This window comes from Molothrus ater, chromosome 8 (genome assembly GCF_012460135.2).
Source record: "Molothrus ater isolate BHLD 08-10-18 breed brown headed cowbird chromosome 8, BPBGC_Mater_1.1, whole genome shotgun sequence".
Taxonomy (NCBI): Eukaryota; Metazoa; Chordata; class Aves; order Passeriformes; family Icteridae; genus Molothrus; species Molothrus ater.
In genome coordinates this window covers 31,762,020-31,787,570 of record NC_050485.2, presented here as the reverse complement: position 1 = coordinate 31,787,570, position 25,551 = coordinate 31,762,020, and the positions used below count along the sequence as shown (strand labels likewise).

The 25,551-nt window shown below is 42.4% G+C and overlaps 2 protein-coding genes and 1 long non-coding RNA gene across 3 annotated transcripts in view; 1 reads left to right on the top strand and 2 right to left on the bottom strand.

Moving 5' to 3' along the window:
• Positions 1-93: 93 nt before the first annotated feature.
• Positions 94-5,091, top strand: C8H10orf88 (chromosome 8 C10orf88 homolog). Its single transcript, XM_036386118.1, has 6 exons — positions 94-325; positions 421-612; positions 1,598-1,670; positions 2,233-2,439; positions 3,109-3,578; positions 4,557-5,091. The coding sequence occupies exons 1-6, from the start codon at positions 165-167 to the stop codon at positions 4,783-4,785; spliced, it is 1,332 nt and encodes a 443-aa protein (XP_036242011.1). The 5' UTR covers positions 94-164; the 3' UTR covers positions 4,786-5,091.
• Positions 5,092-5,660: 569 nt separating this feature from the next.
• LOC118688585 (deleted in malignant brain tumors 1 protein) overlaps positions 5,661-25,551 on the bottom strand; it is a 65,547-nt gene continuing 45,656 nt past the window's right edge. Inside the window, 25 exon segments of the mRNA XM_054515679.1 lie at positions 5,661-5,765; positions 6,342-6,475; positions 7,411-7,679; positions 8,034-8,419; positions 9,481-9,653; positions 10,495-10,718; positions 11,472-11,622; positions 12,608-12,822; positions 13,671-13,806; positions 20,000-20,059; positions 21,209-21,250; positions 21,344-21,385; positions 21,491-21,532; positions 21,638-21,679; positions 21,785-21,826; positions 21,932-21,973; positions 22,079-22,120; positions 22,227-22,268; positions 22,667-22,708; positions 22,823-22,864; positions 22,969-23,010; positions 23,125-23,166; positions 23,627-23,722; positions 24,650-24,679; positions 25,122-25,442. Coding sequence (XP_054371654.1) covers positions 5,661-5,765; positions 6,342-6,475; positions 7,411-7,679; positions 8,034-8,419; positions 9,481-9,653; positions 10,495-10,718; positions 11,472-11,622; positions 12,608-12,822; positions 13,671-13,806; positions 20,000-20,059; positions 21,209-21,250; positions 21,344-21,385; positions 21,491-21,532; positions 21,638-21,679; positions 21,785-21,826; positions 21,932-21,973; positions 22,079-22,120; positions 22,227-22,268; positions 22,667-22,708; positions 22,823-22,864; positions 22,969-23,010; positions 23,125-23,166; positions 23,627-23,722; positions 24,650-24,679; positions 25,122-25,442 — 2,804 coding nt within the window.
• On the bottom strand, positions 21,073-21,536 carry LOC118688541 (uncharacterized). Its single transcript, XR_004980480.2, has 4 exons — positions 21,491-21,536; positions 21,344-21,385; positions 21,209-21,250; positions 21,073-21,104 (listed from the first exon to the last, which is right to left on the bottom strand). It is a non-coding gene; the product is annotated as an uncharacterized LOC118688541 (long non-coding RNA).

Below are 25,551 nucleotides of genomic sequence, written 5' to 3'. Positions count from 1 at the left end.
CGCTCCCTCGGGCGGTTCCCGCCGCTGCCCAGCGCGCACGCGCGGAGCCCCCGCGCTGCGCAGGCGCGTCCCGGCCGCGGCGGCCGCCGAGGGTCGGTCGGTGCCGGTCGGTGCCGCTGCCCCGCTGCCGGCGGTCCCGGCCGGGCTCTGCCCGCGGCTCCGCGATGTCGAGCGGCTGCGCGGCGGCGGAGGAGGAGGCGGCGGAGGAGGGAGGCCGGGAGCCGCGCTGCGTGTCGGCGCGGTGCTCCTGGCCCTGCGCGCCGCCGGGCGGCCTGGCCCGGGCGCTGTGCCTGCGGCGGGGTGCGGGGGACGGCGAGGAGCCCGGGTGAGGGCGGCGGGCGGCGAGAGGGGGCGCCGGGCTGGGCCGGGCCGGGCGGGAGCGGGGCTGAGGGGACAACGCGTTTCGCTTCCCCCTCGCAGCGGCGAGGCCGTGCTGGCGGAGCGGCGGGAGGGCGGCGAGGAGCCCTGCGAGCTGCGGCTGCAGTGCCGGCCCGGCGCCGAGATGGTGTCCGTGGGCATCGTGAGCCAGGCCCGCAACATGGAGGTGTACGTGGGCGAGGAGTACTGCGGCACCGGCCGGGGACAGAGCCGCGGCACCCGCCCGGCCCCGGGGTGAGTGGTGGGACCCGCTCGCTACTCTGTGGGTGAGGTGATGCTGCTGTTCGAGACCTGTAACAAGGTTGAGAGAACTGAGCTTGTTCAGCCTGGAGAAGAGAAGGCGCCTGGGAAGAGCCTAGAGCCGTTTCCACTGCCTAGAAAGGATGCGAGAGAGCTGGAGAGGGACTTCGGACAAAGGCTTGGAGAGATAGGAATTGCGGGAATGGCTTCACAGTGCCAAAGGGCAGGGTTAGGTGGGATATTAGGAAGAAATTCCTCCCTGTGAGGGTGGGGAGGCCCTGGCACAGGGTGCCCAGAGCAGCTGTGGCTGTCCCTGGATCCCTGGCAGTGCCCAAGGCCAGGTTGGACAGGGCTGGGAGCAGCCTGGGATAGTGGAAGTTGTACCTGCCGCGGCAGGGGTGGCATTGGGTGACTTTAAAAGGTTCTTTCCAACTCAGCCCATTCTTGGGTTCTCTGAAAGTCTCTTTGATAAGTAGTCGTCTCACACTTCAAAGAACAAGAGAGAAGATTTAAAAAAGAAGGTTCTGTTTTCCCCTTCAACACTTCCTTCCCTGCTTTGCCAGGGGAAATAAAGCAATGTTTCTGTTTTGTTTTTAAGTCATTACATGGCACATCTGCTGCCTAATTAGCTAACTAGAAACCAGCCGACTCAGAGCCTCAGGGAGGATGGGTGAATAATGTCCTGAACCTCAAAAGCTTCTCTAGTGCACAGTGCAAGCACACATACAAGTAATTTTTACATAAATATTTCATAAGATTAATTGCAAGTTGTAAATAAGCATTAAGGCTGCTATTAGAAAGTAAAAAAAACTGCTAAAAACTAGAAACTAAAACTGCTGTTGGAAACCATAAATCTGCATTAGAAATGTGTTCCTGTCAGTCTTGTTTCTTATCTAAATATTTACCAATATAGTGTATTTCTACAAAAGAAAAGTACCTTGTAAATTGATGTCACAGCTTATTTATTTCATTTTTCTAGTGAAACTGAAGAGGTTACTTTATACCACAAGTACCTTAAGTTTGAATGCCCTGCAGCCTCCTGTAGAATTAAGGTAGGGAGTTGAACAGCATTGTTTTATTTTTCTTCTATCTTTTTAATCATTCAGTCATTAAAATTGCATTGCTCTTAATAAAATTACTGGTTTTATACACTTCATCTCTTCACATAATCACTTAAAAATCTGTTGGCTGGTACTTTGTCTTGATGGCAGAGTGCTCCTTTTAAGTTGGTATCTCAGTTTTCTTTTTGTGAAGACTTTATATGATACAGATAATTCAGTCTTAGAGAAAAAAAACCATAAACGATATAAACTGCAGATCTGTGATTAGAACTGTCAGCTCTGGGGTTAAATAAGCTTGTGAAAATCATGTGGCCACGACTCTTGAATGCTTAGAAAAACTTCATTTATCTTTGGGGTACTCAGGCACCTCTGTTCCAGTCAGAATTTTATGGGGAATAATAGCAAGGGGAAATTGGCTTCATTTCCCTGCAAAAGAGTTCATCACCATTTTTCCCAAGACTCAAATAACAATAACATTGTCCCCTCTGTACAAAGAAAACATGAAATGTTTTTTTCCCTAACCAAAGTATTTTTTTTTCCCTTCTTGCAATAGCTGCTCTCCTTTGGTGAGAAACACAGAGTACTCATCAATAAAATAATTCTAGAAGTGAAAGCAGTGTCTGCAAAACTAGCAACTGATTTTCCTTCACTAGGCTTAAGCATAGATCTAGACAGAGTGCAAACTATAATGGAATCCATGGGATCTAAGTTGTCTCCAGGTGCTCAGCAGCTCATGGACATGGTCCGGTGTCAGCAGAAGGTAAGTCACTGTTCCACAGGCACAAACTGGCACTTTACCAGTTAGGAATGCTCTAAAGAGATTTTGGGGTTTTTAATCTCTACTTTCTGCCATTTTCATCCTGATTTAACTGTTGCCACTCAAATGAGTGCAGTGAGTAAAGACTGTTTTCTCCATACTACTACTACTACTAATTCTTATTCTTATTCTTATTCTTATTCTTATTCTTATTCTTATTCTTATTCTTATTCTTATTTATTATTATTATTTGCATTGTTGTAATTTTAAACTTCACTGCTGGTTAAGGATGGTGGGCATTTTCCCTGGAATGTTTGGGGTGTAGATAGATGGGCTGGTTTGTCTCTTTAATGGTCATTATATATACATACATACATATTTAATATATATTATATATATATATATATAATCTAAGAATCCTGAATACTTCTGATGTTAATAATTCAGTTTTGGGGACACAGCATGGTAAAAATGAAGTCATTAAAGCCCTTTTCTTACTTAGACACTGACAAGATAATTAATACTTCATATTTAACAAGGAATGTAGTTCAAAACTATTTTTAAAATCTTTACTAGTGGAATGCTGGGTTATAATATACCTATTGTTACTGCTATATAATTTCCAGTATATTTGAAATCTCAAATACATAAATGGGTTTTTCTCCCCTTCAGAACAGTTTCCCTCTTGGAGAGAAGCTCAGTTGGATCATGGGCAGAAATTCTGACTTTGGAGGTGACCATGCAATAGATGGAATGCACAGAGCAGCTCTGCAGTCATCACTGAGTCCAGCAGCCAGTGAACCTTTGCCTGTTAAAAATCATTTAACAAGTGAAGCAGTGTATAAAGATGTAAAGATAACTCATGATCTGAACTCAGAGCTACCTGAAAGAGGGAATACTCTGGATTCTGAAAGACTTCCTACCCAGCAAAATGCACTTGACCTCAGGAATGATTTGAAAGTCATGGGATCTCTGCAAGTGCAGCAGCAAGCAGGTGAAACTCCAAACGTGGCCAACCCACAGGTGCTTCTTCCTTTTCTTCAAAACCTGTGCACTCAGGTGAATCACCTCCGGCTCAAGGATGGAGAGAGGCACCTCGGGAAGAGTGCAGTGGCTAAAGCTGAGGGTGTTCAGAGTGCTGGGTGAGTTTAGTTTGGTGAATCTCTCAAAGTAGTTTTGAATATTTACTGACAAGTTTAAACAAAATGGGTAATGTAATTTTCTTCTCATTAGCAGCAATAGTGAATCTTAGAATATGTGGTTTTGAAGGCTGTGTGGTGATGAACATGAAAAATTTTCAATTTCACAATTTTTTTGAATGTAGGAGTTTTTCAGGAGAAAGCACATAATTGATTGTTACTAAACTGTTTTGTATTCTACCTCCATTTAATCTAATTTCAAAAGCATGTTTCTTCATACACATTTAGCTTGTCCTTCTCATGTACTATATTTCCATTTTGATTACTTTTACCCCTAAATTCTCACATCTTCCCTTTTTCACACAGTGTGCTATAATCTTTCTGCTGTACTTGGTGGGAATCATCCCACTGATTTGCCTGTTCCTCCTCACTTGTTGGCATTTCTAGTGCAGGTGTCACAGTTACCCAGTTTGGTAGTTCAGGAACAATAGTGGAACTCCTGAGGTGTAGGAATCAGGATTTAATGGAGACTGAATATCTCAGCTCCAGTATTTGTAAAGAATGCAGATACAAACCCAGAGAGTTGCACAGTTTGGGTAACTCTTGAAGCACCTTTGCTGACAAGGACAGTCTGCCATGCTGAGGGAATACAAACCCTGTGTATATTGTTGACTTGTGTGGATATTGTTTTATGTGATTAAGCTCTTCAATGCATATTTGAGCCTTTGAAAAAATAAAGGTTCAAAGAAGATGACTATACAAAATAGCATTGTTTTTGAAAAAAAATGAGATTTAAAGTGTGGGAGGCAAGGTATTTTGCTTGTCCTAAAAACCTAATGCCTTCCAAAGTTCATTGCCTAATAAATGAAATTTTGCATTTAAAAGATGTTTGAGTGCCCAGATCTGTATATTGCCCCTTGTCATTAAGAAATAGGTTGTATTTATTCTTATAGGTTATTCTTATCTTTGCTTTTCTTACAGAGTGGAACAACAGCCTATTTGCTCCTATTTGGAAAAGATCATTTCAAAAAACCTGGATCTGATGGAGAAGAAGCTAATGGACTATATTGACTGCCAAATCCAGGCTCTTCAGACACACATAGACAATAAAATGTTTCTCTTGATGGACTTGGTTCAGAACTCAAAACCAAACAAAATTTCCCAAGCACACTATGATTCTAATGAGGGGTTTTCTAATGGAGAGAGATAGAGGGATTCACAGGTGGGGTTTCAGTGGGAATACCTTGAGTAATTACACTTTACAAAGCTTAGTATTTATGCAGTTCAAACTATGAAGAACCTCAGTGTTGTTAACTTGCATTTTGTTACTGTAATTCTGTCCACTGTTGTACACACTTGTTAGTTTCATAAAAGATCTTAAGAATTTGTTTTTTTCCTAAATACAAGAGTTTTGTATGCCCTTTGTGGCTTATTTATTTAAAGAGCATTGCTAGAAGCTGTATGAGTTTGAACAATGGAGTACTCTAAATAAACTGAGTTACTGCTTATCTTTTTACCTACGTGTAATCAGCTCCCTTTTTTTGCTTGTGTTAATTTTTGATGTGAAGTGTGTTGTCAGTAGAACAGAATGCAGTTTGTGCTTTTCCTTTATTGGCACTCCTGTTGAAGACATTTCTTGTTCCATCTCTAAAAGGAAGGTTGGATTGTCATTGCCTAGTTTGGGCAGTTTATGGAGATTTCTTTGGAGAACTGGGGAAATGTGAACACAGCCTGGGTTCTTTGGAAGCCTACAGGCACCTAAATTAGGAATCCAGGCTCCTTAAGAGATACCTAAAACAAGACTGATATTTCTTTCCTTCCTAAACAATCTGAGTGTGCAGGAACAAGTGAAATGAGTGTGAACTCAGCAGGCTTTATCCAGCTTTCATTATCCTAAGAAGTGCAAGTACTTCATCCATGGTTCCTCTCAAGTGGATATTGCTCCCACACAGGATGTGCTGGGGTAGCTCCAGGGGAGTTTTCCTTACTGCATCACACTTCCTTTAACCTGTTGGGATCAGTTTTGCTGTCATTTGGGGAGGTAGGAATGTGACTCCAAATCCCTCTTCTGTGGCAGATTGAGTTTTAAACTTCATTCTGTTTGTTCTTGGATTCTGGGGTATAAATTGGAGGGTGTAGAGACTTCATGCTAACTCCCTCAGCTGAGTGCACAAACATTTTTGGCAAAAGCTGTTGATGGGGAAGCAAGTGTTGACTCAAAATCAGCATGAGCATGTGCAAGCCACTGTCTTTATTTACTCTGCCTGATATTTCCTTCTCCAGGAAAAGTGATGTCTTTTGAACACTGTCACATCCTGATGGTAGTGAACACACAGAAGCAGATTTGGAAAAGAGGATAATTTGCTTTGAAACAACATCTCGCATTTGTCCCTGATCTTAACTCCTGCCAGGTGCAAAGTGATTCAAAAGGAGAAAAAGATTTTTTTTTTTAAGACAAAAATTATCTTAATTATCTTGTACTTCATACCTATAAAGGTATAAAGTCTATCCTGAGGTACACACACTTTTTCAACTCAGTGACTTGAGACAGAGTATTAAATTGAGATGGTTTTGGGTTTGGATTTTTTATTTGATAACAAAAGAATGAATTTCTGAGTGTGGAGTTCCAATGCTGTTAATTAAATGATTTTTTATTTTTTCCCTCTTCCTTCTCTGGGTGACAAATATGAAGAGCAGTTGACACTAAGTAGAAATCTCCAGAAGTAGTTAAAATGAGCTCTGGACATTTTGATAGCTGTATCCTACCTGGTGCTTGTGATGCTTCAGTATCACAGCTACCACAATGAGAATGTTTGAAATTAAAACCACAAATGCCAGAGTGTAGAAGTTGTATTGTTGCAGGTTTGATGTTTTTTCAGCTTCCACTTCAGTGAGGGATTCTGTGTAGAGAGAAAAATAAAAGTGTTAAAAGTTTGGAATACCGTATGATTTGACTGGGAATTAAATAAGCATTTTTTCAGATATTTTCATTTGACATGACCCACACGGAGTGGAAATCCTGAGTCGTAGTACTGAAGAGTTGTAAAAATTGCTAATAAAACAATCCTGCAGATCATCATGATGTTCAATTCTTTGGTATTGCTGCAGCCAAGTTTCTGCCAAGCACTGTGTTCACCATGAGAGAGATTTGAGTCATTTGCTGAAGAAAAGTTGGGCAAAAAAAACAATATGTGGTTTCAGTGGTTTCCTATCTGCTTCTCAGTAAAACTCATTCTGCTTTTTAATATTTTCCTGTGATTTACAGATGTGTTCACTTCCACACATATGAATGCAAAATCTTTCACTAATGAAATAAATAGAAACATATCTAAAATGTTGCTAGAATATAGAAAGGTTAATAATTTTTTAAAAAGAAAATATTCTAATTACTATTAAGAGCCAGATTATTTCTAAATATTTCCTAGATCTGATACCTGAAAGCAAGTGGCCCAATGTGCTTTTCTCAAGTGAAGCTTTGGGCTCCAGAAGAGTGAGAACAATGAGCACAGTGGGAGTAGCAATACAAGCTTTTAAAAATAATTTTTCCATATTTTGTAATTTCTCTTTGCTCTCAGTACCTGACCACTGCAGCTCAGACTGCAAATGGCACCAAAGCTTAGTTGTCTTACAAGCACCTCTGCAGCTGTGATTTAAAGGCATGGTGCTTTTGCTTTCTGCTCTCAAGACTCCTTGTTCCTCCTGTTCTGTGCATGCAGTGGGAGGATTTAACCTGGCCTGGAGTCAGTCAGCTGTGTTTATTATCTGGAGTACCAACAACAAAACTGAGTGAAGTGCACATGTATATATATTTATTTTTTTCTTTTTCTCCTCTCACCTGAGTGCACAGCAGCCCTGAGATCTCTTTTCAGGCGGATGGGCCCCACCACAGTGTTGGTTTTCCATGTGTAGGGAGAGATGGCTCTTTTCTGCCTGGAGATGCAGCCTCTGGCACAGCGAGAGTTGCTGCTGTTGCTGTCACAGATCACAATGTCACACTGCAGATAAACTGATGGGAAGCTCCTCAGGAACCTGAAGGCCCTAAATTTGAATCTTCCATGGTTTTCAAACGCTGGGTAGGTTACCACAGTGTCATCTTTATTGCAGCTGCAAAAGGATGTACAGATCTGTTAAACCAGTCCACTTGGAATAATCATTCTGGCTGAGTCCTGTGAGCTGTAACTACAGCATTTAACCTGGGCACTGTTCTACACATGGGCATACAGTGAAGTGCTTTTTTTCCTTTGCCCAGCATCATGTGGTGCATGTTTTTCCTATCTCTGTTTGTGGAATGTCAAATTTATCTACAACTCACTTCCAATCACAGTCTACTAAAGAAAGTAGGTGGAAGAGACAAAAATAAATAAAATAAATAAATAAAATAAAAAATAGAAGAAGTGCAGTTGACATTTAAATCCCATTTCCTCTCACATTAGGAGACTGTAATAAAATCAGCCTTACCCACTCCTGATTAGGTCGTATGTCAGCGATCCAAAGCCAGGCTGTGGAGATGCAGTGCAGGTATCGATGAACACCTGGAGATTTGGGTCAGTGGAATGAAGAGTCACCTCAGCAAAGAGAGTTTGGTTCAAGTCTACGTAGTATGGGGAGTATTGAATGGGCTTGGAGAACAGATCTGACTCGTAGAAGGCCATGCTGACATTGTACCTCCCCCCAGCAGCCAGCTTTTGGATGGCATTGTTTGTTGTGGTGTAGATGAGCTCCAGGGTTTCGTTGTTGCTCATTGTGCACCGGGCAGTGATCTCGGTGTTCCTCTGGTGGGTGATGGCGCTGCCAGCTGGAGCCAGGGAGATGGTGTTGGTGTAAGTGATGCTGTGCCCTTCATCCTGGGAAAGGAACGTGCCAGGGGCTCAGCTGGGCTTGCACCAGCACAGCGGTTGAGAGGAATTGTAGCTAAATTTACACACCTGCCCAGCTGTGCTTATCAGAGTCTTAGAACTGTGAAACAGGCTGCAGCCAAAAAATCTTATCAACCCTCTGTAGCCATGATATTTTATGAAAAATCCTTTCCTTAGGATTTTTTCCTCCTGAGAAGCTGAGAGGCCTCAGGAACAAAATGTAACCAATGATTATCTGCTGCTGTGGAATGCAACAGGTGGACCTGGGATTGGTCTCATGTGGTTGTTTTTAATTAATGGCCAATCACAGTCAGCTGGCTCGGTCTCTCTGTCCAAGACACAAGCTTTTATCATTCTTTCTTTTTCTATTCTTAGCTAGGCTTCTGATGAAATCCTTTCTTCTATTCTTTTAGTATAGTTTTAATAGAATATATATCATAAAATAATAAATCAAGCCTTCTGAATCATGAAGTCAAGATTCTCGTCTCTTCCCTCATCTTAAGACCTCTGCGAACACCGTCATAACCCTCCTCTTGTTTTGTCCTAAACACTGAACCAATCCAGGCAGCAACAAGGGTAAGGAATAGTTAAGGAATTGTAACTAAATTTACAAACCTGCCCAGCTGTGCTTATCAGAGTCTTGGAAGTGTGAAACAGGCTGCAGCCAAAAAATCTTATTAACCCTTCTCTTGCTTTTCCTAAACACTGAACCAATCCAGGCAGCAACAAGGTTAAGGAATAGTGCACGGAGTGTGGGAAGTACCACAGCTATGCTCCAGTCACCCTTATCAAAACAGTGCTATGAACTGGCTCTTGGCAATCTTTTGGGGGTTAATTTGTGTGGATTCTCCCATGTTTCTTTCGAAAGGTTCATGGATCATCAGATTCTTAAAGAGGAAAAAATGTTCTTTGTACTCCAAGACAGGAAACATGGAATGGGGTGAGCTGACTGAAAATAAAGTCAATGTACTCACATGCTCTTCATACACTGCTTTTACCAGCTCTTTCCTGAGCTCTTGTTAGCTTATTCATATTTTTACCCCCTTTACCTTTTTAATTGTTCCACAGCTGGCCAATGGGAAGGAGAAGATCACTGAATCTGTCACAACTGGTCTGCAAGATGGATCATTCAGCTGCAGGTGAGCTTCTCTAAAGCCAAGGGAGGCCAGGTAGGACTTGCTCAGAACAATTCTCATGCTGTCTGAGGAGCAGGTAAGGCTTGCTGCCATTGAAAAAGAATCAAACAAAACCAAGAACACATCAGGACAAACTGCAGTGATCATTTCCCACTTTGTCTAAATCCTTAAACTTGTCACATGATTCCGGATTTGTCAGGGAAAAAGCTCATGCCCACTTGAGATCAGGCAGAAGTTGTACCAAAATTTCATGCTCAACTTCAGAACTAGAGCAAAACCCCATAAAACTCATGCTGAAAGTTTAATTTAAAACCCAGTAACACAGAAGGGTGTCTGCATTTTTAAAAGGGAAAAGGAATCAAAGTGCTAGTGCAGAATGGTGGGTAAAGAAATTGATTTATCTCAGGCAGTGAAGCTTTAGAAACTCCTTTGCACCTCAGGTAATGGGAAGATGGGCATGCAAGGATACAGGACCAATAAGGAAAATAAGGCCCAGCTCAGGGGGAAAGGAAATTACAACACACCTGAACCCTGACTGACCAGTGCAGACCAGGAAAATTCCTGAGTGCCTTAGGCAACAAAACCATTTAAACTAACCAGACAATAGGAGCTTATCTTTGCATCTTAGCATGGTAACAATGTCTGTTTTGTACAAAAGAAGGAAAACCTCAGATTTTAAGAGGTGCCAGCCAGAAAAAAAGGACACAGAATTGAAAGAACTGTTTTTCTTTTGCTGATGGGTCAGGAAGTAATTTTTGCTCTATAGGTGAGATAATGTGGGAGTTTTGCATGTAAAAGGGGTTAAAAGACTACCAATAAAAAGTCTTAACTCCTCAGTATCCACCATCAGTTCTTTAGGATGTTTGTAAGAGAAGAACCACGTTATAAAAAGAATCAGCATCCTCTCCATGTAGCAGGGGCACTCACTGTTGGGCTCCACGGGTCCTGGCAGGGGAGCAGTGGAATACTGAGCTGAAAATCCTCTGTAGGAGTTGCTGTCATCTGTGGACAGCACAACTGTCAGCACGTTTGAAGAAGACTCAAATGTGGGCTGGGCACGCCCACACACTTTCCCCAACAACCCAGAGACAGTGCTGGCCCCATCATAGACTGCTGTGAAGTCAAGCTGGCAGTGTCTGTCCAATTCCAGGCTGCAGACAGAGGAAAAATCATCACAGGGAAATCTTTGGTTGCACTGGATAGAGGATCCAGTGCAGATAAAGTGTCTGAGAGTTCCACTCAACTGAGGTAATAGAATGGAGAACAGAGCACCACAAATAGACATTGTTAAAACTAAATAAAAGATATTAAAAATATTATGTTTCTCAAAATATTTTTTAAAGTGTAGGGTTGGTTTCTGAAACCTCTTGAGTGTATCACAGAGGAAGATTCTTGCAATTTTTCACCAGTGGAGGGTGGATTCTCCCAGAATTAGAGATGGACCTTGGCCAGGAAGGCTCAGAGCATATTCCACCCTGTGCAGAGTTTATCATCTCAGAGAGCAGTGCTCAAGGTAAAGATTTCCTGTGGAATCCTGTACATTTCATACTGAACTCTTGCAGGGCATCCTGCAGTCTGAATATCTCAAGAAATGGACCTGCACCTCATGGTTGGTCACCTGAGATGTTTTCTGCATTTCCCTGACTGGCACTGCAGCTGCTTTAGGGTGAAAAACTTTGCAATCATTTTATCATAACAGTCAACAAAACCCTTTATTTTAAAGGTGTACAGATGTTCTAAAAGTTAAAAAGCACTTCTTCCTGTGTTTAACAAAGTAATGCCTTTAAACAGAATGTATATAGAGAAACAGAGCATTTATAAATATATCTATAAATAGGGATATATAAACATATAAACATAAATATCTACACACCTAAATGAATATAAATAGGGAATTTACTCACAAAAAGTCTCGGAACTCTAAGTTTATCTTGGAGTTTTTTGGTGCTTGTATGTGCCAGACACAGTATCTGAATTGAGGGTAAGGTGCTGGGTAGTTGGGGCTGCTGAATGTCCCATTGGGACCAGTTAATTCTCCCCCACAATTTTCAGCTCCTGAAAAGAAGAAGAGATATTTTGGTAACAGAATAAGTCATATAATGAGTCATATAAAAAACCCAAACCTTATGTAACTATCAGGATTGATTCTTTAGGACTCCAGTCCTTTGGAAATGATTAAAGGTACTAAAGATGGAAATTCTATAGGGAATTTGAGGTGGAATTACAAAATAGAGCCAGTGGTCACTATTTCTGTGAGGCTCAGTGTGGTGACCTCTGAGCTGGCTGTAGATGAGTTAACTTTGGTACAGGGAGCAGCTTAGTGAGAGCCACATTTACCCACATTTTGGATAAATTCAGTGCCCTCTTGAAAAACTGCTAATGAAGATGTTACACCAACCATACATGATCTGTATGGAAGTGCAAAATCTGCAAGTATGAAAGAGATTTTACTTGACAAAGGCAAAAAAAATCAAACCAGTGGAACCTCAGACAAATGTAGACTAGAAACAGGGCAGAATCTTTCAGCAGCAAAATTAAAGACTGGAGAGCATGAACTGGGATTTGGTAACTGCTCTGTAAAATTAAGTTTTTAAGAGCTTAATACCATGCCACCAAGTCAGCAGAAGCAAAGGGACTGGTCACAAGCTAAGATTGATTTTGTCCAAGCTATTCTTATCTTTGAGAAGAAAAAGAGTAAGGAGCTTCTTGAATTAAAATCCTCACTGGCTTCTGTGATCTGTCCTTGGCAGGAGTTCTGACTAGATGGTCAAATTCTCCTGGGTAAATGCTGTAACATTTGCAAGCTGAGTACATTTCATAGAAGTCTGGAAGTAAAGGTAAAGTCCCATAATGTCAGCTTTGCCATCACTTTTCTAAGTTAAATTTAACTTTTTAGGATCTCTGCAAACACATTGCTTGTGCCTCTTTCCCTGATTTTTGCCCCACTCCATTCTCTGAGGCCTGAAGACCTGAGTGAGACTGATTAAAGTTTTTTAATTACATTTCATTGCTGCAGTTCAAATGTAATTTATTGGCTTACTTAATCCTGGTGAAAAGAAGTAGTAGTAGACAAAGAAGTTTCTTGTGAAAGGCACGGAGTTGGTTGTTATGAGAAAAGTTAAACTGTCTGAGGATGATTCAAGCACTGGGACTGCATCTGTGTCATCACACACTTGTCCAAGGAGAGGTGAAGCAGTGGAGGGACCATCAAACACTCTGATGCTCTCTGTTTCACAGCTTGAAGAAGGAGCAAATCTATTGGGAAAAGCACAGTGAGAATCACCTGAGCTCCTTGGCAGCCACACAGGTAAATGTGCACAGGGGCTGGGGCACTCCCACAGATACAGGCTGGGTGGAGAATGGCTTGGGAACAGCCCTGAGGAGATGGATTTGGAGCTGCTGGTGAATGAGAAACTCGACATGACCAAAAACTGCAACACCAAAAATGAATGGGAGTCTGAGGGAGGAGATTCTTCCCATGGGACCCCACCTGGAATGCTGCATCCAGCCCTGGGAGCCCAACACAAGAAGGATGTGCTGGAGTGAGTCCAGAGGAGGCCATGGAGATGCTCAAAGGGCTGGAGCCCCTCTGCTCTGGGACAGGCTGGGAGAGCTGGGGGTGCTCACCTGGGGAGGAGAAGGCTCCAGGGAGAGCTCAGAGCCCTTCCAGGGCCTGAAGGGGCTCCAGGAGAGCTGGAGAGGGACTGGGGACAAGGCCTGGAGGGACAGGACACAGGGAATGGCTCCCACTGCCAGAGGGCAGGGATGGATGGGATTTGGGGAAGGAATTATTCTCTGTGGGGATAGTGGGCAGGCCCTGGCACAGGTGCCCAGAGCAGCTGGGGCTGCCCCTGGATCCCTGGCAGTGCCCAAGGCCAGGCTGGACACTGGGGCTGGGAGCAGCCTGGGACAGTGGAAGATGTCCCTGCCATGGCTGGGGTGGCACTGGATGGGATTTAACTCACATCCAACCCAAACCATCCCGGGATTCACTAGAGGGCACAACACAGATTCAACAGAGAGAAATATTTAGGGGCAATACATTTCTGTGCTATATTCCAGTGAAATGAAACAGTGCAAAAGCATCTGCAGGAAATACTTACTTAAAATGGGAGAAAACAAGCCTAATTGTTTGATTTGCATTCCTCTGGATTTGCCAGGTGCAGTTTGCATTTGCATTTAGTTCAATCCTTAGTGCTTTGTTGGGCTCATGAAGTGAAGCCCCACAGCGAGGCGCCCCTGTTGGACAACAGCAACCACAGAAACAACTTGCAAGGACATCTCTCAAGTTTTCTCTTGCAGTAAATATTTAATCCTCCATTATGTAAAGACTGGAAGAGTCCATCATCAAACAGATATGAAAAATGTGCTAATTAAAAAAAAAATTGTTTATATTACTTCATTTTATGAAATCTGATGAATCTGATGGTGAAGGAATATTAAAAAGCCATGGTTTATCCTGGTTTTTCTAGCAGCAGAGAAAAGGATCAAGCCAGTAGCACAACTGGAAAGGCCAAGTGCTGCAGGACACCTCAGCAACCCTTTTCAGCAAGGTTTGTCACCACAAGCAATTCAGGCCTTGGGACTTTTAAGTACCTTATGAAAAAACCCCACAACTCAACTATGTGTGACACTAATTAATAGGCTAGGAAGTAGTTGAAGTAATGACCATTGGATAGGAAACTTTGGAGAAAGTTTATAATCCACTCTGAGCATAAGATCTCCTTTCTTCTTTAATAGAATTATATTTAATTATATATTTATTTATATATATAAAAATAAATATTTATTTAATGATATATTCTATTTAATATTAAATAGAATATAATTATATAATTCTATTATATTTAATTATATTATTATATTTAATATTAAATATAAAAATAATGGTCTAAAGCAGTCAGAAGAATTTTCTGTAGAGTGCATGCGGCCCCAGAAAATTAGGTCAGGCTTTCTGATGGACTCCAGAGGGAATAGAAAGGTTGAGGAGAGACTTTAGCCATCACAAATGGAACCTCCTCTCTGTGAGAGCATTGCAGGTCAGTCCTACCCTCCTGCACTCTCTGGGGTCAGACACCAGTGGAGCAGCTCTGCTGCAATATTTCATTATCCTGCAATAGCCACCCTCCTTCAATCAGCCACATTGCTGATCTGAGCACAGAATGGGGATCCCAAACTGAGCAATCTGTATTGCTTCTGATTGAACAAAGGAAAAATGAACAGATCTCTGTCAAAAACCAAACATTTCTCGATTAGTCTCCTGATTTCTGTTATTCCAATATAGTGTTAATTTATAAAAGCCAATTTACATTGCAGAGTAAACCTGCTTCAAAATCAAGTTCTTAAAATAAAATAACTGCCATAGTGTGGACTGTATAGAGTATTTTTTATTATTTACCATTTTTAGTCATGTTTAGGTATCACTATCATGCCATCAGCATATTACAATTAGATTCACTTTTAGAGGTGTTTAACATTTTGCCCTTCAGTTGCCTATATAAAACCTGTTGTGCAGAAATCAATAAAATACCACAGATAAACAGATTTCCATACCTGTGAATTCTACTGAGCTGCTTCCAGAGAGAGCCAGGGCGGTGAAGAGAGGCAGGAAGAGGAACTGCCTGGGCAGCTGCATTTTGAGGGCAGCTGGGAAGGGCAGGCTTTGGCTTTCCTGGCTTTTATACCTCCTGCTATTTCACAACCATCCCGTGGTACCAAGAGGCAGGGTTTAATCTGTCAGTCACTGTTTCTTTTTAACAGATAGAAATGAGAAAGTAACAGGTGGGCCCGTTTTATAACAGGCGCTGTGTGGAGTAAGTTTGAAGTGCTTTTGTCAGCTCTCAAAGCACATTTTCCAGCAGATTTCATTGAGGGGCTGTTTGGGTATGTGGGCATGAGCAGGAATGTTGTGGAAGGGACTGACGGACTCCCTTGGGAGACACATTTGCAGTTTTGTCTCAGCACTGCTCAGCAGGAGCTTGGTTTCTCCCACCTTCATTTTGACATTTCTCCCTTTAGGTTACACTGGGAAAATCATTCCCTGTCCTTGCTGAGGATTGCAAAGTGCAACTGCTGTAAAAGAGTTGTCATGAATTCCTTGCTGAAACACCCAGGGATGAGCAAGGCCAGATTGCCACAGATTGAAAGGAGAAGATTGCCCTGCAACCACTTTGCAGGCAGGACTTTCTCAGCCCCACACTAGGAACCACAGAAGGAAAAAAGGAATCAGCCTTTCCTTCCTGAGGCAAGGAAACAAGCACAGCCCTGAAAGCCCGAATTCCTTTCAGCACAGCTTTAACCAAGTACCTGGTCCAATATATTCACCCTATTCTGTCTCATAAGGACCAAAGGTCTGAAAAAATTGCAGAGCATTTCTCAGTGCAGCAGAGAGCTCCCAGTCCTTAGAGCTGCTGAGGCCGTGCCAGGGGCCCAGGTGTGCTGGTACCTGGCCTTGGGTCAGGCTGGTACCTGGGGGTGGGAGCAGCCAGGGCTCCCTCAGGAGCTGCTCAGGGCAGCACAAACCCCACAGCTGTGCAAACAGGGCTTCTTCCAACTTTACTAGAAAATAAAGTCAAAACCTTCTTGAAACACAGCCAGGTGCTTTTCTTCCATTGTAGTTGGGGTTTTTTTTGACAAAACCATTTTCTTTTATAAGCAAACTGATATGTAATGCATTTGTAATGATACTGTATTTCTAATCTCAGACCTAGTCTTCTTTATAACAACTCAGATTTTTAACTCATTTTAAGGATTTTGATCTTGCAAGTTGAGTACGTTTCAGTCTGGAAGTAAAAGTAAAGTCCCATAATGTCACCTTTGCCATCCCTTTTTTAAGTTAAATTTAACTTAAATTTAATCTAAACTTTGAGTTAAATTTAACAGTCTTCATTCTGAAATGTACTTATACTGCCTTTGAGTGTGGAGGCACTAAATAGATGTTTAAAGATGTTGCACAGCATTTGAATTCCCTTTGGCTCCTGGAAATGCTAAATTTGCATTTACTCTGTGTAGCCTTTTATTTCTCAAACCCACACACGTACTTGCAAGGAATTTTAGATGTTAACATCCCTTTTGTGCCTGGATGTGACTCTGCAGTGAATGTGTGAGCTGGCATGTGGATCCCTGCCCATCAGTGCTATGTCTTCCAGAACCCAATGCCCTTTAAATCAATTCCTGTGAGAAGCAGAGCACAGGGTTAGGAGTGTGGTGGAGCTTTGTATGAACTGAGCACGATTAGAACTGAAGGAACATTGAGAAGGAAACAAAATCTTGAGAAAAAACAGGCAGTTGGTCCAGTTATTTCTTGTCACTGAGAGTATTTATTGAAGTTCAGGCTTTTACAAGATCCGCTGCGTAGATTCTAAAGATCTGAATTTAAGCAACCCAAGTTCATTTAAGATGAAATACCTTTAGATTTACACCCACTAGCATATTTTTAGAAATGAGCAGCAGGTCTTGGAACACAATGAACAGGTCTAGAGGTGCTCAACATAATGCCATGGTCAGAAGCATCATTACTGGGGGGCGATGACAATAACGACGTCGCTTGTGCTTCTCCTGGCTCTTCTCCTGTTCCCTGGGAAGGGTCTGGGAAGAGGGAGCCTGTTTCCTGGGATGGGTCTGACAGGAGGGAGCCTGTTCCCTGGGAAGGGTCTGGGAAGAGGGAGCCTGTTCCCTGGGAAAGGTCTGAGAGGAGGGAGCCTGTTCCCTGGGAAAGGTCTGAGAGGAGGGAGCCTGTTCCCTGGGAAGGGTCTGGGAAGAGGGAGCCTGTTCCCTGGGAAGGGTCTGAGAGGAGGAAAAGGGAGCCCGCCCCCTGGGAAGGGTCTGGGAGGAGGAGGAGGAGGAGGAGGGGGTGCATTGCACCCTGATACTTTGCACCGCAGGCAAATTCTGGGGTTTACAGGAGCTCTGTAACGGAGCTGGATGAGCCTCTGGCCCGATGAAGGGTGATTCCCACAGGTTGGATCCTTTACACACCTGGAAAAGGGAAAAAAAAAAACAACCCCACATATAAATTGTTGTGTCATGATTGTGGCATGCTCACCAAGCCCCTTTGTTTCCTGGGTTGCAAGGAACTTTCTTCCACAAATGTCCAGCTGTGATGTTAATCACAACTCACAGCACTGAACCCCTGTTCATTCCTTTCCATGCCACTGCATGGAATTTGGATGTCTGTTGGTGCAATGTGCGCCACAACACATACAAATGTCACACAATGTGATACCACACCTGGTGGAATTTTGTCAATACATATTAAATCACATTATAAGCTGTACAGTGGTGAGTTAGTGGAATTTTACTGCACATTTTGCTATGGTTCATGCTTAATTAACAAACTAAAGGACGGCCCTGAAAGAAGGATTTTGAATTTTTGGAAGCTTAGAGCTGTCCACGGAGGATTCCCCTGGGCAGCCAAGACAACACCAGCATCCCAGCCCCTCTGACGTGTCTTTGAAACCCTGCCAGCATCATCTGGTGCCATAAATCAGTGACTCCAGCAAGAATGGCTCCAGGGACATCTGGATCAACAGACATGCACCAAGAATGTCTGTCTGTTTCCAAGAAATAGTGGTGTTTTGCAAAATTTTAGTGTGATTAGTAATTGGAAGTATGGGTATGACTGAGTAGTCAAATCAAGTTGTACCTGAGCACTTGAAGGTGTAACAAAATGGTGTGAAATCATGTTTGGGGTATCCCAGCTTGGCTGGGGCATCTCACATGAATATTTATTCATGCATGAATAAATATTTACCCTTCCAATGTTACTTCTGGCATCCCAGGTCTCCTTGGCTGGCACAGGCTGTTTAGGTATTTCAGCAACAACAGCTTCACAAAGTTAGGCAGGGGAATGAGCTCTGCTGCAGGGGAAGGAATTGAATGTTGAGAAACCAGAGGTAAACACAGAGCAGAATGCAGCAGGTATTTTACTGCATTTTTTTTTTTTTTTACTGCATATATATTTTAAATACTGGCTTGCTTTGCAAATTTAAATGTGGGCCTGGAATAGCAGCTGAGTGGGGAGGAAATTAATTTCTCTCTCTTTGATGATGTCCCGTTAAAAGCTCATTTCTCCCTCCTACAACTAACAACTAACCCTGAGGTAACTCCTGGTGTTGTTCTCTCCTGGAAGAGGGGGATTTGCCAGGATCATGAGATGTCTCTGCCTGTGAGCCCTCCAGAGCACAAGGCACTGGGTGGGCAGAGCTGGCAGGCTGCGGGAGGACATCTCAAATGATGCAGACCTAGACCAGCTCATCCCCTTGGCACTCACCACTGAGGATGGTTCTGCTGCCAGCTCTGTATAAGCAGTGTGTGATCCCTGGCTGAGCTGTGACATTCCCAATCCCTCTGCCTGCATCCAGCCTCTCCCACTTCCCCTGCACTCAGATCCCCTCTGCCAATGAACTTCCCAGCTCACATCAACTTCCCAGCTCTGCCAGCCCTTCCCAGCTCACACCTCTCACCCAGGGTATCCTGCCCTTAGGAAGAGGAGTCATTAAAAAGAAGAAAGAATCAAATACCTTACCTGAGCCTGTAGTTGCTGCGTTTGTCTGTGGATTGGCTTTTCATGAAAATAAAAAAAGTTAAAAAGTGAGCTGGTTGAGCAAAAGATGTGCTTTTATGCCATCAGTTAATAAACATTGTAATGAGCAGAACACATTAGGACTAGGGAATATGATTAACAACAGTTCTGGGGAATAGAATTGTCATGGACAAAGGTTTTATACGAAGGAAAGTGTGGGGCCTTGAGTACAAGTGACATCTTACTGGCATTAATGGGAACCAGATTTAATTCTGTTTATCCCTCTGTGTGAGGCAATAACCCCATGCTCAAATGTCTGCTTGGCACCTGAAGTTCAGTTTCTTATGTGTGTTTACCAAAGCAGCCAAGTGCCTTTTATCAAAGTGTAGCTGCTATGGCCAGACTCGAAAAGAAACTCTGGCTCTGCTCTGTTAGCAGCTGAGGCAGAACATCATCAACTAGTGAGCAGAATTATTTGCAATTCAGTTTTTTCAAAAGACAAAGCCCACTGTGGAAAACTAAGGTTCAAAGCAAATACCACTGAATATGTCAAAAGGATTCCCACTGCCTCAACTCCCAGTGGGGATGCATCTTTGGAAGTGCAGGGGGCTGGCTTTGTAGGAGTGAGGTGATTTGGACGAAATCTGAATTTATGTTGGTGTGGTGTGTCTGCCCCAGTGAATTCCAGTTCCTTAGAACTTGTAGCAGAGCAATATCAAACTCCCATATCAATACCAACAATTTAGGTCCCTCGATTTGTATGGAAGCCAAAAAAAAAAAAAATCCCTAAATTTCAATATTAATTCCATGAGATGATGCATGGAGACAGGGAGCCTTGCCAGCACATCCCAGATCCCAGCTTTGGTAGGGAATTAAGGGTATAAACCAGGGTAAATCTGCTTCATTTACCAGTGGCAATGGCTGCTGTTTCAGGAGGTGGAGGGACTGATGCAGCAGGTGAGCCTTTGTCTGTGAGAAAAGAGAAAGTTAAACATTGTCTGTGTTCTAATACATGGATGACCCACGTGAAATACAGTGCAGTGCTCCCCACAGCTGCAGAAATGACCAGAAATAAATACCTGGGATTTCAGCTGTGGTGGGCTCAGTTGTGACTGTCAAAGAGAAAACAAAACCACCCTTCAGTGTTTGTTCCCTTATTGTGTGGGAAAAGCCAGGGCTGGCAAGGGGGAGTGGAGCAGGATTTCACTCAAGCTGATGCTTGATCCTGAAATTCTGACCAATACACTGAAGTCGTACACACCTGCTGCTCCAGGTGTTGTGCCTTCTGCAGGGGCTGATCAGAGACATGAGAGGAAACAAAACTGCAGGTTAAAAACTGCTTTCCCAGCACTGGGCAGGTGAGAGACACCCAAACCTCAGGAGACTCAAGGTCTCACTTGGGGGCAGGACAATGTTCCAGAGTGGGAGGAAAACCCATCCCTGTGCTGCCTCTGACCATGGCACAGCTCTGGGAGCCTGGGGCTGTTTGCTAAACACCAGTTTGGGGCTGGGATAAAGATTCTGATGTGCAGTTTGGGGCTGGGATAACATTTCTGACATGCAGTGTCTGCCCAGTGCCATGTGCTGGCGAGGGCTGGGGATGCCTTGGTGGGCACTGGAGCTGCCCACTCCCGTGGCAAATACATCCCAGGGTGTGCAGGGATTGGGATGCAGCTCTGGGAGGTGCAGGAGGGCTGATTTTCTGGGAATGGGATGACCAAGAGCAAATCTGGGTTTGTATTGATGTAGTCTGCCCCATCCCAGTGCTTTCATCAGGGCCAGAGTTTCTCTGTTTCCCCTCTCCCTTTTGCTCCTTTATTATTATCTGGAAGCCAAAGGAAAGGCAGGTGGGATTATCTCCAATTCTAATTGATGAAATTATATTACTATGGAGGAAGGGAGGCAGTCAATACATGATCAGAGCATGGCAGACAGCTAAACATGTAAACCAGAGCAACACTTCATTACTTACAGGTGGTAGTGTCTGCTGGTGCAGCAGTGGATGCTGCTGCTGCTGTGAGAAAGAAAAGATGAATTTTAATATTTTCTGCATGTTACATGTATTTTTTCCCCCTGACACCCCTAGCATGTAGGCCATAGTTACTCTTTATTACTTACCAGGGGTAATGTCTGCTGGTGCAGGACTAGGAGAGACTGTTGCTGTGAAAAAGAAAAGGTGAAATTAAATGTTAAGTTTGTGTTTTTGCTCTGAAATTTGTAGCATGTAATCCAGAGTAAGACTGTATTACTTACTAGTGGTGATGTCTACTGCTGCAGTACTAGGAGAGACTGTTGCTGTGAGAGAGAAAAAGTGAAATTAAAATTTATGTGCATATTAAATAGTTTTTTTCCCCCTAAAGACTGACAGCATGTACACCACAGTAATGTTATTTTACTTACGTGTGGTCACATCTGCAGGTTCAGTAGTAGGGGAGACTGTTGCTGTGAGAGAAAAAAGATTAAATTAAATATTGTGTGCATTTTAAATGTATATTACTTTTCTCCAGACTGATAGTATATATGCCACAGTATTGGTATTTTACTTACGTGTGGTCACATCTGCAGGTTCAGCATTAGGAGAGACTGTTGCTATGAGAGAGAAAATGTGAAATTAAAGTTTATGTGCATATTAAATAGTTTTTTTCCCCCTAAAGACTGACAGCATGTACACCACAGTAATGCTATTTTACTTACGTGTGGTCACATCTGCAGGTTCAGCAGTAGGGGAGACTGTTGCTGAGAGAGAGAAAAGATTAAATTAAATATTGTGTGCATTTTAAATGTTTATTACTTTTCTCCAGACTGATAGTATATATGCCACAGTATTGGTATTTTACTTACGTGTGGTCACATCTGCAGGTTCAGCATTAGGAGAGACTGTTGCTGTGAGAAAGAAAAGGTGAAGATAAATTTTATATGTATTTTAAATGGTTTTTTTTCCCCTAAAGACTGACAGCATGTACACCACAGTAATGCTATTTTCCTTACGTGTGTTTACATCTGCAGGTTCAGCATTAGGAGAGACTGTTGCTGTGAGAAAGAAAAGGGGAAATTAAAGTTTATATGCATTTTTAAATGTTTTTTTTTCCCCTAAAGACTGACAGCATGTACACCACAGTAATGTTATTTTACTTACGTGTGGTCACATCTGCAGGTTCAGTAGTAGGGGAGACTGTTGCTGTGAGAGAGAAAAGATTAAATTAAATATTGTGTGCATGTTAAATGTATATTATTTTCCTCCAGACTGATAGTATATATGCCACAGTATTGCTATTTTACTTACATGTGGTTACATCTGCAGATTCCGCATTAGGAGAGACTGTTGCTGTGAGAGAGAAAATGTGAAGGTAAATTTTATATGTATTTTAAATGTTTTTTTTTCCCTGAAGACTGGCAGCATGTACACCACAGTAATGTTATTTTACTTACGTGTGGTCACATCTGCAGGTTCAGCAGTAGGGGAGACTGCTGCTGTGAGAGAGAAAAGATTAAATTAAATATTGTGTGCATTTTAAATGTATATTATTTTCCTCTAGACTGATAGTATATATGCCACAGTAATGTTATTTTCCTTACGTGTGTTTACATCTTCAGGTTCAGCATTAGGAGAGGCTGTTGCTGTGAGAAAGAAAAAGAAGAAAAGATTAAATTAAATATTATGGGCATTTTAAATGTATATTTTTTTCCTCAAGACTGATAGTATGTATGCCACAGTAATGTTATTTTACTTACGTGTGTTTACATCTTCAGGTTCAGCATTAGGAGAGACTGTTGCTGTGACAGAGAAAATATGAAGGTAAATTTTACATGTATTTTAAATGCTTTTTTTCCCCTAAAGACTGACAGCATATACACCACAGTAATGTTATTTTACTTACATGTGTTTACATCTTCAGGTTCAGCATTAGGAGAGACTGTTGCTGTGAGAAAGGAAAAGAAGAAAAGATTAAATTAAATATTGTGTGCATTTTAAATGTATATTTTTTTCCTCAAGACTGATAGTATGTACGCCACAGTATTGCTATTTTACTTACGTGTGTTTACATCTTCAGGTTCAGCATTGGGAGAGACTGTTGCTGTGAGAGAGGAAAGATTAAATTAAATATTATGGGCATTTAAAATGTATATTTTTTTCCACCAAGACCCATAGCATCAGCACCAGAGTAATTGTGTATTACTTAATACAGAACAAAAAAGTCAAATTAAATATTGTCTGCATTTTAGCTATTTACTTTTCCTCTGAGACCTACAGCATTTCCTGTTTATAGGAAATCAGGGCTTAGATATAACAGTGATAGAACCTAATTTTTCTGGGATACCTTATAATTTAAGGGATATGGCTTGGGTTTGTTTTTTCCCATCCTTTAAACCCTGCCTGGTTCAGCCTCTCTCCCCAACTTACTTCTTCCTGAGACAATGAGCTAGCAGTTGACTGACCTTGAGGTTCATTAATTTATTTAATCCTATCAATGTAATCCATTTTGACCAAACTCAAGCACTGCTCTTAGATTTTATGGCATTGTGTCTGTATCTTACCTTCAGCCAGTGTGGAAAGGATTTCTGCAGCCGAGGTTGTCACATCTGCCTCCAGTGCAGCGGGTGTCAGGTTTGGTTCTGAAGTATTTGCAGAGGCTGTGAGGAAGAGGAAGAAATGTGGGAACAAGAGGGAAGAGCACTCAGGTAAGGCTGGAACCAGCTCCTGATGCATTGAAATGCCTTCAGATTCCACTGGGTTCAAAATGTGCCCCATCCTCACAGCAGGCTCTGCCCACAGCACTCACAGCTCCCACCTGCCCGCTGGCACCAAATTCATAGACAAACATGAGCTGCTCTGAGAAATGCTGATTTTGCAGCATATTTTGGCTTCTCCACTGAAATCCTGTCCCAACCACGTTTTTATGACCTGCTGCATGTTGTGCAAATGCCCTTAACCTGTCTGTGGTGTAATTGGGATTTCTGACGTCCTGCTCTCCTCTATGGTGGTGGTGGAAGGGAGGGAGGGAGGGAGGCTGAAAGAGTGAGAGATTAAATGGCTGCAAGCAGCAATAAAACCTATGTTAAAACCCTAAGAATAAATGGTGTTGGGAACCAGCTTTTGATTTCTGTGTTGCATATAATAAAACATACACTCATGATTCTAAATGGTAGAAAAATGCATTTTAACACTTGCTCTTCTGTGGATTATGAAGAGCATAATTAACACCTAGAAATCCCAAGAAACACTAGTATAGTCTGTACTTTAAGGTTTTCAGGATGTTATGATTATTTCAGCAAAAAAAAAAGAATCAGAAACTTAAACCTGGAGTGTAAAAACTTGCCTCATGTTCACATTAACTATTACTAGGTAAGTGGCAAATACAGTTTGTACTAGCAGTGCAAAGAAATAATGAAAATATAAAGAAATGTTGCAGTGGGTAGTAGTAATTGTTCCAAATAGTAGTTTGTCTGCCAAGGAGCTGTAAGCACATTATTTTTTGAGTTAAAAATTAGGCTCTGAGCCTCAGGGAGCCTCTTTACAGAGCTAATTTTGGGACTCCTGTCCCAAAAGCTCAGCCTTACCTGTTGGTGCAACAGTGGAGTGCATTGCATCTGTGAACAGCAAAAAAAGCACAAGAATTTACTTTATTGGGCAGTTATTTATATTAGATATTTATGACAAGAATTATTTTTGTTTCCACTCACACATGCCTGGTTCACAACTGGATGGGCCTCTATTTTCTCCTCACTCTTTGCTTTTGTTATCTTGGGGGTTGGCTGTAAGTTGTTGGCTAAAGTGGTCCTGAACTACCTGCTTTTCACTATTTTGATACTCAGGACTTGCTTTCCCATCTTGTTATTTTGTGCAAGGCCTCCTTTTGCTCCTCAATCACTCAGACTTAAACAGAAGAAGAACCCCACCTTCACTTTTCAGCCCTGGCCTGATTTCCAAGCTCTGCCCTGATGTTTCTTGCATTTATGGTGAACAGCATAGTCCAGGGAGGTTTTTTCTTATTTTATAGCATTTTATTTTCATTATTATTTTTATCTTTACCTGAGCAGATGACACCAACATCCTCATTGAGTCCACAGTTGTGCTTGCCCCAGCCGGCATGCCGGCAGTCCCAAAGGTGGGATTCAGTTCCTCTACACTGCACATCATCCAAGTGGATAACTTTTCCACTCTGGCCAAAGTAAGACAGTCCCAGGACAGAGACAGCTTGGCCACAGTGAAGTTGTCTGCACACAACGTTGGCACTGTTCATACTGAAATAATCATCACAGACCGTGCCCCATTTTCCATCATGATAAACTTCAACCCTCCCGGCGCATCGGTGCCCTCCAGATTCCAGTCTCAGCTGTGGTTGTGGTGGAACTAAGGCAAAAGTTGACAGGTAAATCTCAATTTGCTTATTTATAGCTAAATTTCTGGTGTCTAAATCTGAATCTCCATGGATTCTGCTGCTTGCAGGGCCTGATCTACC